We start from the raw sequence: 17600 nt of genomic DNA on the forward strand, positions 1-17600 counted from the left end.
CATTGTCCCTGACAAAAAAATAAAATAAAAAGAGATACCAGCAACACTGTCAGAAGAGATACCAGCAACACTGTGAGAAGAGATACCAGCAACATTGTGAGAAGAGATACCAGCAACACTGTGAGAAGAGATACCAGTGACACTGAGAAGAGATACCAGTGACACTGAGAAGAGATACCGGTGACATTGTGAGAAGAGATACCAGCAACACTGTCAGAAGAGATACCAGCAACACTGTGAGAAGAGATACCGGCGACACTGTGAGAAGAGATACCAGCAACACTGTCAGAAGAGATACCAGCAACACTGTCAGAAGAGATACCGGCGACACTGTGAGAAGAGATACCAGCAACACTGTCAGAAGAGATACCAGTAACACTGAGAAGAGATACCAGTGACATTGTGAGAAGAGATACCAGCGATACTGTGAGAAGAGATACCAGCAACACTGTGAGAAGAGATACCAGCAACACTGTCAGAAGAGATACCAGCAACACTGTGAAAGAGATACCAGTGAGGAGAGAGGAGAAGGAGCAAACAGGCAGCGCTTCAGCGCCTCCTCATAAAATAAAATCAAAAAGAATGAGGACAAGAGGGCACAAAGAATATTCACACTCTATTCATTCACCAGAGATTGCTGTCGATAATCCATCCAGCTCCTTCTCTCTCTCTCTCTTTCTCTCCTCTCCTCTCACTCTCCTCTCTCTCTCTCCTCTCTCTCTTTCTCTCCTCTCCTCTCCTCTCTCTCTCCTCGTTCTTTCCTCTCTCTCTCTCTTTCTCTCTCTCTCCTCTCTCTCTCTCTCTCTCTGCTCTCTCCTCTCTCTCTCTCTCTCTCTCCTCTCTCTCCTCTCTCTCTCTCCCTCTCTCCTCTCCTCTCTCTCCTCTCCTCTCTCCTCTCTCTCTCTCTCCTCTCTCTCTCTCTTTCTCTCTCCTCTCCCTCTCCTCTCTCTCTCTTTCTCTCTCTCCTCTCTCTCTCCTCTCTCTCTCTCCCTCTCTCCTCTCCTCTCTCTCTCTCCTCTCTCTCTCTCCCTCTCTCTCTCTCCCTCTCTCCTCTCCTCTCTCTCCTCTCTCTCCTCTCTCTCTCTCTCTCTCTCCTCTCTCTCTCTCTTTCTCTCTCTCTCTCTCTCTCCCCTCTCTCTCTCTCTCTCTCTCTCTCTCTCTCTCTCTCTCTCTCCTCTCCCTCTCTCTCTCTCTCTCTCTCCTCTCTCTCTCTCTGTGCTGCTCTATTCTCAACGCCATGTTAGTAGCAGCAGTGATCAGCTGGAGGGAAAACAGTGGGAGGTGTTAACAGGGAAGCATATTCTCCTCACGAAGACGACGACAGGCTGGAAGATGATAAACGCTCTCTCTCCCTCTCCCTCTCTCTCCGCCTCCCTCTCTCTCCCCTCCCTCTCTTTCCCTCCCTCTCTCCCTCCCTCCCTCCCTCCCTCCCTCCCTCTCTCCCTCTCCCTCTCTCTCCCTCTCTCTCTCCCTCCCTCTCTCTCCCTCTCTCCCTCCCTCTCCCTCTCTCCCTCTCTCTCCCTCCCTCTCTTCTCGAGTTATTCATGCGAGAGTACCGTGACCACTTCCTGTGTGACCTATTTATCTCCCCCATGCCGTACGCTAACATGTCTCCCATCCCGTGAGGGGGCATCGCTCCTATTAAGCACACAACCAGTGATCTGTGTTGAGTCTCCCCCCCCCCCCCCCAGCGTATTGAGGTCAGTCTGCTAACAAAGAGAGACTGAGAACTGAGAGAGACAAGTACAGTCAGGGTCTGAGGCGAAGGCTGTTCTGGTGAGAGAGACTAATCCGCTGACTCCCACCCACTCTAATCCTCGTTCAGACGCTGCTGCTGAGAACACTGCCTTTTCCACAGAGACAGGAAACACTGCTGGACCGCTTCTATCCCTCACAACAAAACGGCAGCACTTCAGGTTTGAGCATATATTATGTGTGTGTGTGTGTGTGTGTGTGTAGGTACTCACACTGCACGGCGTAGGAGGCGAGGGCGGCGGCGGTGGCGTGGGGGCAGGGCAGCCTGTGGCGGGGCAGAGAGGCAAACACAGGCGCGCTCCGTCAAAGGGTTCGCCGCACGCCAACGGGCGCCGATCAACGAGCTCTTCAACAGAGCTCCTCAGTCTAAGACTCACTCACCTTCCGCTCAGGATGTCCTGCTTGATCTGCAGGAAGTACTGGTACCTACGGGACCACAAGGACTCGGTCAGTGGGGATGAAGTCAAACGGAAATTGGGGTTTGCTTGGATCAAGACCCGACGTTGGTCCGTCAGCGCCGGAGTGCTCACCTTGTGTACTCCTCCTGGAGTTTGTTTGGGTCAGTCACAAAAAATTTGACCCTGAAGTTCAAACTGTGTTGAGGCCCCCCTGAGCAGAAGAAAAAAAAGGGTTAATATTAGAAAACGTAAACATATTTGAATGAAACAAGTGTCTTGATGTGTGACACATACTTTTCAACTGCTTCCGGATAGGTTTGGTCGGATCCAGCCACCTCTGTAAAATGAGGATAATAATAATAATATATTATCTCTTCAAATACAACAAGAATCCACTTGATTATCTAGAAAAACCAACACTAGTGTAATTGCCGTACTGTAACAACACTGTACTGTAATTACTGAACTTGTGAACACAAAGAAATTCCCGTCAACAAGCCCCTCCGACCCCGACTTCAACCCACTGGTCTGGGATCAGAACCGCTAATCTTCTTATGTAGATTTGGCACGGGCGTGTCACGGGCCGGTCCCCCCCAGCGCCGGGCCGGGCCGGGGCGGGTTTAGGATCACGCCACACCTCGCCGCTCGCTCACCTGACCGTCGGTCGAGTGGTCCGCCAGCTGCAGGCCGAAGTAGTCTCTCTCCGTCAGCTCCAGGTGCGTGAACACTAGATCCAGCAGGACCTGGCCTTCCTCCTGCTTCTGCAGGGAGGAGAGACCAGTCAGACCTGGGGTACCCCACCCTGGGGTCCGGACCCCCCGCAGGGGGGCGCCAACAATCGCAGGGGGGGGGGGGGGCCGCCAGGCCTCTGACAATTTGAGACCTTAATATTAGCTTGACAAATATTTGTTATTGACAGAACCCCCCCTAGTGACCTGCTGCTTCCTACTGTGTTTGAATGATTGCAGTGCTCATGACACCTGACCCAGAGAATACGGTTGTGGCTAAACTAGCATATTAACAGAAATGTTCCTTAATATGCATATAATATAATATGCTTAATGTCTCTGTATTTTAAACCAATAAACTAAACTAAACATGTCACACAGCAATTTTAACAACATACATATCTGATGAAGGGTCAAAAAGCCTTGTATTTAAGGCACTATAAGACCATTTAAATTCAGCAAATTAATTTTAGACTATGAATCGTGTCAACATTAGTATTACCGAAGAGCTTCATTGCACCCTATCTTACACCTGATGGAATTTACATACAAACACACTAGGGCTGCACAATTAATCGTGAATTAATCAAAATCGCGATTATGACCTCCGCAATTAATTAATCGCAAAAGGCCGCAATTAATGTGATTAATAATTTTGCTTTGAATTGAGTGTGCTAGGACTACACGGACGAATCACAGGCGCTTATGCTGTCTGACCAATCACGTGTTCCCGCTGAGCGCGCTGTGCGCAGCAATTTCACTGAGAAGACAGATAGCAGTAGGTCAAGACAAGTGTCACAAGAGTACCTGCAGCTGTGAGTAGTGAAAAAATGAGCGAAAACAAGGTCAGTGAGTTAGTAGCAAGAAAGGGATCAACGTCCGTGATTTGGGAGCATTTTGGTTATTATATATTAATATTATATATTAAATATTAATCATCACAATTATTAATCGCAATTACCATTTTGAAGCAAATAATCACAATTATTATCTTTTGTCATAATCGTGCAGCCCTAACACACACACACACACACACACAGACTGGACATTCACAACTTTTTTTGTGGGGGGGGGTGGGGGCGCAAATTCCATGGAGTGTAAGTTAGGGGGTCTCTGGGGACGGAAGGATGGGAACCCCTGCGTTAGACGTTCAGAACGACCGCAGTCTCACTCCGGTTAAAACTAGACAACATCCAAGGCGTCTGAACCACAAAGTACCACACAGTGTTGTCCCCCAGTGCACGACGAGACAGCCCACTTCCTCTTCCTGCCTAGAGGGGCTTTCTGACTGGATGCTTCCTAGAGCGACCTGCAGACCACAGCCGGCGCGGGGAAAGTGTCGGGGTGACGTGCGAACGCCGTCTCTCCAGACCGGAGGAGCTGCATTATTAACAGGGCGCTGGGGGAGGGAGACCGGGGGTCTAGAGAGAGGGGGAGAACACGCTACCATTACTGTACAAACCGCAGGGGGCCTCCGCCATTCCACACGCCTGTCTGACCGACCGACGCGCTACAACGCCGTGCCCAGAGACTCGGACGGGGGCAGAGGTGCCTTGTGGACCAACAGAGCCACCGTACCCCGCGCCGGCCCGGAGGGCTCGTTGTCGGAGAATCAACGACGGCAACAGCTGCGGTGCAGCAGTCAGCCAATAAGATCGAGCGGTTACTAAGTGACCAAACAGCTGACGGTTTAGTGAAACACGTTTGTTGATCTGAAAGGCTCTCCCTGCCCTGGGGGTGGTCTCTCTCTCCCTCTCTGTCCCTCACGGCCCGGGGTCACCAGGGGGTCATCCATACTGCAGACTTAGGGCGTCTTGTCAGCATGAATAAGTAAACTCCGTTCTGAGTGGAGGGCCGGACAGAAGAGGCAGAAGTGTTTTTTTAAAGAGAGCGGGTTAGTTCAGCGAGGCCGGGTTAGAGGCCAGTTTAGAGGCCAGGTTAGTTCAGCGAGGCCAGGTTAGAGGCCAGATTAGTTCAGCGAGGCCGGGTTAGAGGCCAGTTTAGAGGCCAGGTTAGTTCAGCGAGGCCAGGTTAGAGGCCAGATTAGTTCAGCGAGGCCGGGTTAGAGGCCAGGTTAGTTCAGCGAGGCTGGGTTAGAGGCCGGGTTAGTTCAGGAATATGTAGAGGTGGGTCGTATGCCCACCTCCCTTGTTCTCTGTAAAGCGCATTGTGTTGCCTCTGGGTATGAAATGCGCTATACAAATAAAGCTTTGATTGATTGATTGATTGAGCAAGGCTGGGTTAGAGGCCGGGTTAGTTCAGCGAGGCCGGGTTAGAGGCCGGGTTAGTTCAGTGAGGCCGGGGAGGTCAAGTGAGGGTTTGGCGGTGCAGCGATGAGCCCAGGCCGGCCTCGCCCACGACCACAGCTGGTCTCCTGGGGACCGGACCGCCACTCCTCCTCCAACAGAACTGGTGACCGCAAGAGACGTGTGTCGACAAGCCCTGCTCTGAGGAACACGGAGGGTCCTCACAAGACACGGGTCTGACAGGCTGTGTGTGTGTGTGTGTCTGTGTGTGTGTGTGTGTGTGTGTGTGTGTACACATGTAGCCTATAATATGCTGTGTGTAGCTACAGTGGCGAGTTCCCAGGGGAAGATGCCGGTAGCAGAACCAACCGAGTGTATGAAACACATACACACAACCACACACACACACACACACAACCACATACACACACACACAGCTTCCATCTGCAAAACTGTGTGGAACTCCATTCAACAACGCAGATGTCAAACACACGGTCGCCGTCTTATCTGCGCGGTTACGAGACGTGAGATCCATCCTGTCCTCTGATTTGCTCTCGCCGAGCGCCATGACAGCGGACGAGACCGACCCCTAACGGCAGCTCAGCGGGCCCTAGGAACGGACCTCCCAAACGAAGGGATTAGGGGACGAGCAGTTCTGGGTCCCGGGGCGGGGGGGGGGGCTTGGTGGTCAGTCAGGGAGGTGCAGGGAACGTTTGGAGTACCTAGGACAGAGGGGCCAAGTGCCATCCGTCTTGCAGCGAACAAATTAATCTGAGAGTCCGAATCGCGTCAACATTGACGTTACTGCTAAGCTGTCCAAGCGCTTCATTGGACCCTAACTCACACCTGATGGAATTTGCTTCCCCCCCCCCCAAGTCATTGTGAACGTCCACTTTATGTCGACCTCCGTAGGACGAAGACTGGATGTTCACAATGACTTAGGAGTGGGGGGGCGCAAATTTAATCAGGTGTAAGATAGGGGGGCTCTAGGGACGAAAGGGGAACCCCTGCATTAGGCTAAGCATCGATAGCTGATTGGTCAGCTGGACAAAAAGAGAGGCGTGCACAAAGACAGTGGCGTCTGCAACGATCCAATCCAATACTCACGTTAACTGTGAAGGCTTGAACGCTGTTGTCCAGGAGAAGAACCCTGCAGACCACCTGGTACTGCTGCCTGTCTTGGGCCAGCTGCGATGCTCGGGCATAGTAGTATCTGCCGGCGGGCGATCGGAAGCGTGCGGTCATTACTGTCCACACAAGGTCTGCCATGGAGAGACAAGAGAGGATGTGAGAACATTAACCCGTCCTGGACAGTCAGTCAACACCAGTTCAGTCAACACCAGCCTGAGGCATCGCTAAGTCAAATAAAAACTCCTCGGTTTACTTATGAAGTAGAAGTTCAATGAATAAAAAGTGCCTCCAAGCCATGAAGTATGAGGACATGTTTTTCACCTTTGACCTTTTGAATAAATGGCATCATCTACTGGACAGAGAAAGGTAAATGATCCCAGAGAGTGACACTAGTACAGCTTTGCACCACTCGCTCTACGTTCTACCCCCAGGCCCTCTCCCCCTCTACCCTGGGCCCTCTACCCCCGCCCCTCTCCCCCTCTACCCCCAGCCCCTCTACCCCTCTACCCCAGCCCCTCTCCCCCTCTACCCCCAGCCCCTCTACCCCTCTACCCCTCTACCCCCAGGCCCTCTACCCCCAGCCCCTCTCCCCCTCTACCCCCAGCCCCTCTCCCCCTCTACCCCCAGCCCCTCTACCCCTCTACCCCCAGCCCCTCTCCCCCTCTACCCCCAGCCTCTCTCCCCCTCTACCCCCAGCCTCTCTCCCCCTCTACCCCCAGCCCCTCTCCCCCTCTACCCCCAGCCTCTCTCCCCCTCTACCCCAGCCCCTCTACCCCAGCCCCTCTACCCCCAGCCTCTCTCCCCCTCTACCCCCAGCCCCTCTACCCCTCTACCCCCAGCCCCTCTACCCCGTCCTCCCACAGAGCAGACCTGCAGGGTCACAGGCCATTCATCAGCTCCAGCATGTTTACCCGCATCACCTGCTACTTTAAATGGTAATCAATACTCGCTCTGACGGCGTCTCGTCATGTGTTCCTGTTTACTGCCACCCCCCCCCCCCCCCAGCCCCCCCACCAGCTCAGGTCAGTTTCAAACCTCAGCCGCTGTCCAAGAACGCAAGCGGCTTGAAATCACAAACAAGCACGCAAAGGTCAGCAGACACAGATGCCTAACGAGATGTCGATCTGGCCTGCTAGGGTTAGGGTCAGAGCTGCTAGGGTTAGGGTCAGAGCTGCTAGGGTTAGGGTCAGAGCTGCTAGGGTTAGGGTCAGAGCTGCTAGGGTTAGGGTCAGAGCTGCTAGGGTTAGGGTCAGAGTGGCTGTGTAGCTCTGACCTGTCTGTTTGTCCTTCAACTGTCCTATTCCAATACAGCAGAAATGACATAAAATTATATATATTTTTTTTAAAAGGCAGTCGTGTCTCTAAATCGCTGGTTGCCATGGTGGCCAAAACCAAGCGCCGGTTATCAAATCAAACCGCCCCGAGCTGAGTGCCTAGTGCCAAACCCTGGTAAACAGTGCCAAAGAGATCAGCTGTGACGGCCTTTTAGTAACGATACACCATATGAAGCTCCTGGAACCAGCACACACCAGGTTCAAACCAGCACACACCAGGTTCAAACCAGCACACACCACACCAGGAGAGGTTCAAAACCAGCACACACCACGCCAGTATAGAGGTTAAACCAGCACACACCACACCAGTAGAGGGAGGTTAAACCAGCACACACCACACCAGTCGAGGATCAAACCAGCAAACACCATGAGAGTACAGGGAGGTTCAAACAGCTCGGTCCAGTAAGACGAACAGCTCGAAATTCAACAGGCAGAAATGACACGCCAGGGCCTTCTGTTGACTACCCAGAGACGTCATCATTACCATCCTGTCATCGGTGACCACACGCGATGACCAGCGACCAGCGCCACCACGGTCCATAGCCCCGCCTTCTTCAATCTTCAATCAGCTACGGTATGAAAAGTAAAACGTTCTGATCAACATGTTAGGCTAGTACCATCCAGCTAATGTACATCACATCTTCACCTGACTTGACCTGAAAATAATCCCTGTAGATGAGTTCAAACCCCTGGATGTACTTACTTTAATCTCCTGCAGCAAAGCCCTCTGTGCTATGAACTGTTAGGATAACCAGGACCATATAATCACTTCTGTCCGACAGACAGACAGACAGACAGACAGACAGACAGACAGACAGACAGACAGACAGACAGACAGACAGACAGACAGACAGGCAGGCAGACAGACAGACAGACAGACAGACAGACAGACAGACAGACAGACAGACAGGCAGGCAGACAGACAGACAGACAGACAGACAGACAGACAGACAGACAGACAGACAGACAGACAGACAGGCTGCTGAAATGTTCCACTCCAACGCTGGGAGGATGCAGCGTCACGTCACTCAACTTCCTGAGAACATGATCTCTACTGTACCACAACAAACACACACACACACACACACACATATACACACACACACATACAGTACACACACACACACACGTACACACATACACACACACACACAGAAACTCCCTCCTTCACAAGAAAGAGCCCACTTATCGCATGAAACGCTGAACGATAACAAAAACTAGATGAGCAGAAACTGTCCCTCAAACTGTCCCTCAAACTGTCCCTCAAACTGTCCCTCAAACTGTCCCTCAAACTGTCTCTCAAACTGTCCCTCAAACTGTCTCTCAAACTGTCCCTCAAACTGTCCCTCAAACTGTCCCTCAAACTGTCCCTCAAACTGTCCCTCAAACTGTCCCTCAAACTGTCCCTCAAACTGTCCCTCAAAGCGGTAAAACAGTTTGGATCCTCTGCCTGTCAAAGTCGTCACCCCTCCTGTTCCAGCTGAACACAGGTCTACCGCTGAACACACTGATCGTTTCATTCACGGTTCTACCCCTGAACACACTGTGATCGTTTCATTCACGGTTCTACCCCTGAACACACTGATCGTTTCATTCACGGTTCTACCCCTCAACACACTGTGATGGTTTCATTCACGGTTCTACCCCTCAACACACTGTGATCGTTTCATTCACGGTTCTACCCCTGAACACACTGTGATCGTTTCATTCACGGTTCTACCCCTCAACACACTGTGATGGTTTCATTCACGGTTCTACCCCTGAACACACTGTGATGGGTTCATTCACGGTTCTACCCCTGAACACACTGTGATCGTTTCATTCACGGTTCTACCCCTGAACACGGATCGTTTCATTCACGGTTCTACCCCTGAACACACTGTGATGGTTTCATTCACGGTTCTACCCCTGAACACACTGTGATCGTTTCATTCACGGTTCTACCCCTGAACACAGCGCCTGCCCCGGCAGTGGAGGTGAAAAGACTTGATTCGCTCTAGGGGGCGTGGCCAGCAGAAGACACGCCCCCGGTGGTCATGATCGCATCATCATCGCTCGACGGCTCTCCTCCAGCGGTCAGGGGGAAAGTTCTGGCGCTGACTGGACTAAACTGACCCCGGTCTCTCAATGTGAGGATGAGCACTGGAGCGTAGCCGACACAACAATCCTGTTCATTCATTCATTCAGTTATTCATCCATTCATTCATTCAGTTATTCATTCATCCAGTCATTCATTCATTCATTAATTCATTCATCCAGTCATTCATTCATTCATTCATTCATTCATTCATTCATTCATCCAGTCATTCATCCAGTCATTCATCCAGTCATTCATTCATTCATCCAGTCATTCATTCATCCTCCACCCTGCAGATCCTATGAGAGGGAGGTAAGGGAAGATTATTGTGCGATGGCCGATGGCTCCCAGCACAGTGAGGAGGCAGGGGGGTGTATGACATCTGTGACATGGTGTGTCACATGTGTGTGTGTGTGTGTGTGTGTGTGGGTGTGTGTGTGTGTGTGTGTGTTGGGAGGGGAGGGGGGGGGGGGTCCGTGGTGCAATACACTACATGACCTCCTTAACAACTAACCAACGCATATTGGCGACAGTCTCCGTGTCCTCGCTTGTCATTGTGTTGTAAACTGTTTTCTTGTTGTTACTTTTATATTACATTTATGCTTTTAATCATAGTTGTTTTTAGGCTAGCATGCCCTTTGGCTACTGTAAAAATGTACTCCAATTCAACTTGTGTTGCTTATGTACATGGCTGCCATGCTGAAATAATAATAAAGCGTTTACTAGGCTACTAGCCTACTACTGACACCATACTAATAATATACTACTGACACCATACTAATAATATACTACTGACACCATACTAATAATATACTACTGACACCATACTAATAATATACTACTGACACCATACTAATAATATACTACTGACACCATACTAATAATATACTACTGACACCATACTAATAATATACTACTGACACCATACTAATAATATACTACTGACACCATACTAATAATATACTACTGACACCATACTAATAATATACTACTGATACCAGGTCCACCGTGTTTCTCCCAGGTCTGTACCGGCCTACAGGAGCCCTCGGCTGCGGGACCTTCAGTACCTACTGGCTCTGGTGCGACAGGATTCACCTTCTAGTATCAAATGGCTCAAATACAGTAGTAGTATAGCTCACAAATAATAGATATATATTTAATCATAACGTATCCCCCACACCCCCGCTATTGCGATTGCCAGATCTAACAGAACAGCATTGGTGAGCCCTAGCCCCAGATCTCTGATTGGGCCCTGGTGTTTGCACTGTATAATGTGACTTCATGCTATTCTTTATGATGATAACAGCATTACAGTCTAATTAGGCCCGGTTTGATGTTCTATGTTAGGCCTATTCTGAAGTCATTACATTATAGGCTATTATAGGCTAATGTTCCTCGCGTCGTCTGACGAGCCGGTAAAACGGACTCACTTCTCTGCTGTCACATCAGGCTGACACAGTATTAGAAAACAACAAGCTGATGTTGTCCTGCATGCAAAAACATCTGTGTTCCTGCAAAAACATCTGTTTCTGCTCAAAACGCTCACCTTCATAAACAGCTCCGACAGAGAGTCCAGGTTCTGAGAGGGTGATTGAATGGAGGAGGATCCGAGCCAGTGGGTCAGATCTATTCACCCTGCACACCCACACACACCTCCTCGTCCTGCGGGGTCCTGGCCAGCATCAGGCCGGAGGCTGCTGGATCTGTTCCCGGCTGGAGGGGGATGTTAGTCGGCCAGGCTCCTCTCACGGCCCCGCGGGTCTGGATGAAGCGTCGGGTCCCTCGCAAGCGTCACGCCGACATCCCTGGACCCACAGCCGGAGAGCAGGTATGAGTCAGAGGAGACCGGACATCCAAGCTGCCCTTTCTTTGATCACGCACGCAGTCAGAGGCGGTCAGCCGGGTCTTTGATCATTGTGACTTTGTAGCAAACAGCAGCAGGATCGAAACAAATGTTGCAGCTTCAGCTGGAGCTCAGCTCGGCTCAGATGTGATGATGGCGCAACTGAGCGGGGGTGGAGGCAAAGTTAGGAGGCGTGGCATCTTCCAATGAAGACGAGGCGGTTTTGTTTTTTAAAAATACATATCTGTAGGCTATGATTAGAAACTCTGACCTCATCTGTTGTGTGTCGTCGGCATATTAACGTTACTGGAGAGATTATTGCGCCGAGAGAGCGAGAGGATGTTGTTGTCGTCTGAATCTGGGTTTGGAGAAATAACGTGTTGTGTTTACACCGCCATCTGGTGGACGATATGAACTACTGCAGTAACAGATGAGTTCACAGCGCTGTGATGGATTTGAGGAAATCATTAGAGTTTTCCGTGTGAAAAGCCGTGGTGGAGGTAGGGGACACGGGGACGGAGAGCAAAGAGTGACAGGATACAACAGCCCAAGCAATATTCTAGGCGTATACTGTATTTGCGGGTCACATATCTGGTGGGTGGAGACAGAAGGGGATCTTTGATTCAGGACTATAAGCGGAGCTGGAAGTTGGGTCAGTGTTGAATGGAATAAGACGCACTAACTGACCAGACTACATCTAACTTTTTATGGAAGTCACATCCTGGTAAGTTTATTTATGGGGGGACTTTGTGATTCAACCCAGTACAGACTGATATGTAAATGCATCGTTATCGGGGCTCTCTCGCATGTAGGCTGGGCTAAATGGCGACATGAGTGTGAGAAAAAAATACATTATTTCGTATAGTTATAAAAGAGATTGATATCGATGCTTGTGTTTAAGGTTTAGGTCTATTCTACTGGACGCACGGGTTTGGGGGGATGATTTACGCTTCAAAGACCTAGAAAGTTCCAAATAACGAGACGTCCTGTACAATGCAGGATGGACTGAAATGTTTATGTATTATTCCTTGTTTTTGTCTTATTTTTTCTTCTTTTATTTTTTTACAGAAAATGTTTTTTTTTCCCCAGATTCATTTCTGTTAATAGCCTCTACATCGGATATCAACAAGTTTAAGAAGGGTAATAGACATGGGACAGGTTCAAACCTACTCCTGATTAATGCTCATGGGATGATGTCATAGCCTAAGTGAGAAAGTAATCTATTAATCCGAGTCGCCTGTGTGGAAGTGTTCAGGGGCCTTAATGGGCTTCAGGGCCGCTATTGGCCCCCCGTGTTCCTCGGACCGTGTTCACGGGGGCCAGTTCGCAGCTGCAGCCCAGAGGATGGGGTCCCTCCTTCTGTCTTTCCTGGACCGGAACACGAGTTACTCACGGACAGGAAACACTCAGCTTCCCACTATTGTTAAACCGCGGGATATGACATCCGTGACAGCGTGTGACCCTAGCAGACCACCGTCGTTGTGTAACGGAGTTTTGCGTGCATTGTCTGGTGTGTTACAATTTCTATCTTAATAAGGACAGCAAACAAGTGTGAAAGCGAAAATATATTAACCATAGTTTCTTTTCAAATGACTTCATACTGCACAACATGTTGGGGGAGAATGAATACGAGTTAATTGACATAATTGCCATAATATTAGGCTATTGTTCAAACTAAAAGGCACAGGCTACCATCATTTCAAGTAGAAACAGTAGGCTATTATGGATAGATTTCCCCTATGATTCTCATAAACATTGCGTATAAACTGGCACTGCCTTTTATCATATTATTTGTTTGATGGACTGCAGTAAATTGTAATCACCACAGCCACAGCGATCGTGTTCATGCGAGCGCTTCAGGGGACGTAATTATGGGCTGGCTGACGTCACCCCCCCCCCCTCCCTCCCCTCTCCAGGTATAGCCGTCGCCATGGCAACCAGCGCCGTCCCCAGTGACGACCTCCCCGCCTACAAGCTGGTGGTGGTGGGCGACGGGGGGGTGGGGAAGAGCGCCCTCACCATCCAGTTCTTCCAGAAGATCTTCGTCCCCGACTACGACCCCACCATCGAGGACTCGTACCTGAAGCACGCGGAGATCGACGGCCAGTGGTCCATCCTGGATGGTAAAGGTCTCGTTAAGCCTCCCTGTTTAGACACGCCTGGAGGTGGTTCCATCAAGGGCTGTTGCTACATCTAATATGGGAAGACAGTATTCTGATATTAGCTGTGTTACGTGTTCAAATAAAAGTGTGTGCGCGTGTGTGTGTGTGTGCGTATTTGTGTGTCTGTATGTGGGTGTATGCGCGTGTGTGTGTGTGCGGTGTGTGTGTCTGTATGTGGGTGTGTGTAAGTGTGTGCATGCGTTTATGCGTGCGTACGTGTGTGGGTGTGTGCGCGTGTGCATATGTGTGTCTGTATGTGGGTGAGTGTGTGCGTGCGTACGTGTCTGTGTGTGCGTGTGTGTGTGTGTGCGTACGTACGTGTGCGTGTGTGTGTGTGTGTGTGCGTGCGTGTGTGTGTGTGCCTGTGTGTGTGTGTATGTGTGGGTGTGTGTGTGTGTGTGTGTGTGTGTGAGGTCAGTCCTGGACACGGCGGGTCAGGAGGAGTTCAGCGCTATGAGGGAACAGTACATGAGGACGGGCGACGGCTTCCTCATCGTATTCTCGGTCACGGACAAGGCCAGCTTCCAACACGTGGACCGCTTCCACCAGCTCATCCTCCGCGTGAAGGACCGGTGAGACGCCCCCACCACAGAACCACACTAGAACCTCCACACTAGAACCTCCACACTAGAACCTCCGGACTAGAACCTCCAGACTAGAACCTCCGGACTAGAACCTCCACACTAGAACCTCCGGACTAGAACCTCCAGACTAGAACCTCCGGACTAGAACCTCCACACTAGAACCTCCGGACTAGAACCTCCACACTAGAACCTCCACACTAGAATCTCCATACTAGAACCTCCACACTAGAACCTCCGGACTAGAACCTCCAGACTAGAACCTCCGGACTAGAACCTCCACACTAGAACCTCCACACTAGAATCTCCATACTAGAACCTCCACACTAGAACCTCCGGACTAGAACCTCCAGACTAGAACCTCCAGACTAGAACCTCCGGACTAGAACCTCCACACTAGATGTCACTGCATGTCATAAATCAAACAGTTCTGAACTGAGCTCAAAACCCACCTGATCAAGAAGTTCTACCAGGATCCTCCCTCTTCAGCACTTTGCCTTCAGCACTAGATGATGCTCTTAGTCACTTGTTTAGAAAGGAGATGCACTTGTGAGTTCTGGTGAGGAGTAGTACACTGACTTCCTACGTTAAATGCAACTAATGTAAATTTATTTGGATTAAAGACTGTCTGTAAAGACTATAATGTAAAAGTAAAGGTAGAGATTAATGGCTGACTTGATGTGGACAGACTGGGCAATGTGTCACTTCCTGTGTGTCACTTCCTGATTTGCAGGGAATCATTTCCTATGGTGCTTGTGGCTAACAAGGTTGACTTGTTGCACTTACGGAAGATCAGCAGCGAGCAGGGCAGGGAGATGGCCTCCAAGCACCGCGTGAGTGAGCAGGGGGAACTCTACCATCTCAGGAAGTCCTTCTTAACATCATTTTGGTTGTTTTTTCTCACACGAATTGGATGTTGTGTGCTGACAGATAGCGTACATTGAGACCAGCGCTAAGGACCCTCCGATGAACATTGACAAGGCATTTCAGGAGCTCGTCAGAGTTATCAGGTATGTGGAAGACACGGCAAATCTGTCTGTCTATAATTGCTTTATCATCATGATGAATCTTTAAAAATCTCATATCAGCGTCCAAATGCCTGACTATTTCCACGTTGACCCTTCGTTCTTACTGCTACCTCCCCCCTGGCCTCTCCACCTCTCCCTCTCCCCCTGGCCTCTCCACCTCTCCCTCCCCCCCTCTCCCTCTCCACCTCTCCCTCCCCCCTCTCCCTCTCAATCTCTCCACCTCTCCCTCTCCATCTCTCCACCTCTCCCTCCATCAATCCTCCTCTCCTCCCCAACCCCTCCTCCACTCCACCTCTCCCCCTCCTCCTCCTCCTCCTCCCCCTCCTCCTCTCCCCCCCCCCCACCTCTCTCCTCAGACAGGAGATCCCTGAGAGGAGCCAGAAGAAGAAGAAGAAGACCAAGTGGCGTGAGGAGAGATCTGCTGGATCCCACAGACCCAGAATGCACTGCGTGGTCTTATGATCCTGTCGCACCCAGAGGGTCACTACGAGAGAGAGAGAGAGAGAGAGAGAGAGAGGGAGAGAGAGGGAGAGAGAGAGAGGGAGAGAGAGAGAGAGGGAGAGAGAGAGAGAGGGATGTGAGAGCGCTGTGTGTTGATGCTCCCGTTCCTCTGGGCGGTGGGGAGGTGAGTGGCCCTACCAGGAGCAGTGAGCGGCCCTGTGGGGAGGTGCTCTACCTCTGACCGCCTGCCTGGACAGTGCTCTACCGGAGGGCCCTCTATCTCTGGACAGCGCTCTACCGGAGGGCCCTCTACCTCTGACTGATGGTCGGTGCTCCCTCCACACCAGTCTCCAACGCCACCCGCCGTCCGGCTCTCTGGCTCCTCCACACGCGGTCCGGACGTCGGACCCGGCCTGTAAAGTCTCCTCCCCCTGGTCCGGGGTCAAACCCCACCTGTAAACTACAGTACAGTTAAGTGTCTGGTTCTGATGCTGGTACTGGTACTGGTTCTGGGGAGGGTGTGTGGTGCTGGGATCAGCTGGTAGGAGCAGGGGGAGGGTGTGTGGTGCTGGGATCGGCTGGTAGGAGCAGGGGGAGGGTGTGTGGTGCTGGGATCGGCTGGTAGGAGCAGGGGGAGGGTGTGTGGTGTTGGGATCGGCTGGTAGGAGCAGGGGGAGGGTGTGTGGTGTTGGGATCGGCTGGTAGGAGCAGGGGGAGGGTGTGTTGTGTTGGGATCGGCTGGTAGGAGCAGGGGGAGGGTGAGAGCGTCTCAGAGCCCGGGAGGAAGACACAGAGTACAGTAGCTTCAACAGGGGGGGGGGTTTGAACAAGATAGTGTGTATGTGGTGGCACTAATAAAAGCACTGTCTCATTTTGATCTTTTGCGAAACAAGTCAGAGTTATGGGTGAGTGTGTCGCCACGACATCCTCGCAGTACTGTTTCTTATCAAAATGATTTCTCTGCAAAATTGTCTACAGTATTTCATTTTAACCGGTTTAAGGCGCTTTGTTACTGTTTTGTGTCTCAGTAATGCACAGTATTGTTGTGTAGTCAGCTCTTTGTGGCGCCTCAAACCGCTGAGCCTAGGAAAGTGAAGTTTCAAGTGTATAAGATAAAATAATAAACGTTAAGAAACTTGAGATTATTCTTGACTTTGCTGTTTCTGCCCGTTCCAAAGTCCTATTAGATTCAAATCTGAGGAAAATGCCAATTTGGAAGATATACCATGCTAATATGGAAGATATACCATGCTAATATGGAAGATATACCATGCTAATATGGAAGATATACCATGCTAATATGGTAGATATACCATGCTAATATGGACGATATACCATGAGGGTGTAGTTTCAAAATGGCACTAGAAAATAAGATAAGACTGTATTGATCCCCCAGCATTTCCAGCGTTTTAACACTGAACATTACAGAAAGACTGGAAAGAAGAGACACACTAGATACAGAGTAACAGAGAATACACGAGATAAGGGGACTTCATTCATTCAGTTCATTCGTCTTCAGTCACTGATACAGTATTATAAATGGCCTTCCGCTGTATGTATTGCGCCCTCTGGTGGTTTCAAATGGAACTGCAAGACTTGCAAAATGTTCATGACGGTTTATTCATGGAAGAACACGAACTAAAAGAGAGATTATTACTGCGCCATCTACTGATTCAGACCGGCTCTGTGATGCACATCTGAAAAAAGTATGAATGTATTATTGTTTAATTCAATCACCATCTATCATTTTGGATATCCTTAAATTCATCAGTTACTGTATGAATGAAACATGTTTTAAATGTTTATTTTAGCTTTATTTATCTAGGGAGGCCCACTGAGACCAAGGTCAGATTATATATATATATATATATATATA

At 50.1% G+C, this 17600-nt stretch overlaps 2 protein-coding genes across 2 annotated transcripts in view; one reads left to right on the top strand and one right to left on the bottom strand.

The window, feature by feature from the left end:
- The window catches only part of LOC311322076 (tyrosine-protein phosphatase non-receptor type 4-like), a gene marked incomplete at its 3' end in the record, with an annotated part of 55868 nt that extends 44536 nt beyond the window's left edge, over nucleotides 1–11332 (bottom strand). The window contains exons 1-7 of the mRNA XM_084454086.1: nucleotides 11216–11332; nucleotides 6235–6389; nucleotides 2807–2914; nucleotides 2448–2490; nucleotides 2286–2364; nucleotides 2137–2181; nucleotides 1970–2020 (exon numbers count right to left, since the gene is read on the bottom strand). Coding sequence (XP_084310212.1) covers nucleotides 1970–2020; nucleotides 2137–2181; nucleotides 2286–2364; nucleotides 2448–2490; nucleotides 2807–2914; nucleotides 6235–6372 — 464 coding nt within the window. The 5' untranslated portion in view covers nucleotides 6373–6389; nucleotides 11216–11332. The remainder of the gene's footprint in view (nucleotides 1–1969; nucleotides 2021–2136; nucleotides 2182–2285; nucleotides 2365–2447; nucleotides 2491–2806; nucleotides 2915–6234; nucleotides 6390–11215) is intronic.
- A 2101-nt stretch (nucleotides 11333–13433) lies between these two features.
- On the top strand, nucleotides 13434–15745 carry LOC311322105 (ras-related protein M-Ras-like; the record flags this gene model as incomplete). Its single annotated transcript, XM_084454127.1, has 5 exons — nucleotides 13434–13635; nucleotides 14093–14246; nucleotides 14989–15088; nucleotides 15186–15265; nucleotides 15640–15745. The coding sequence occupies exons 1-5, from the start codon at nucleotides 13443–13445 to the stop codon at nucleotides 15743–15745; spliced, it is 633 nt and encodes a 210-aa protein (XP_084310253.1). The 5' UTR covers nucleotides 13434–13442.
- Between the last annotated feature and the right edge of the window lie 1855 nt (nucleotides 15746–17600).

Source organism: Borostomias antarcticus, assembly GCF_949987555.1.
Source record: "Borostomias antarcticus genome assembly, chromosome: 19".
In the NCBI taxonomy this organism is placed as follows: domain Eukaryota; kingdom Metazoa; phylum Chordata; class Actinopteri; order Stomiiformes; family Stomiidae; genus Borostomias; species Borostomias antarcticus.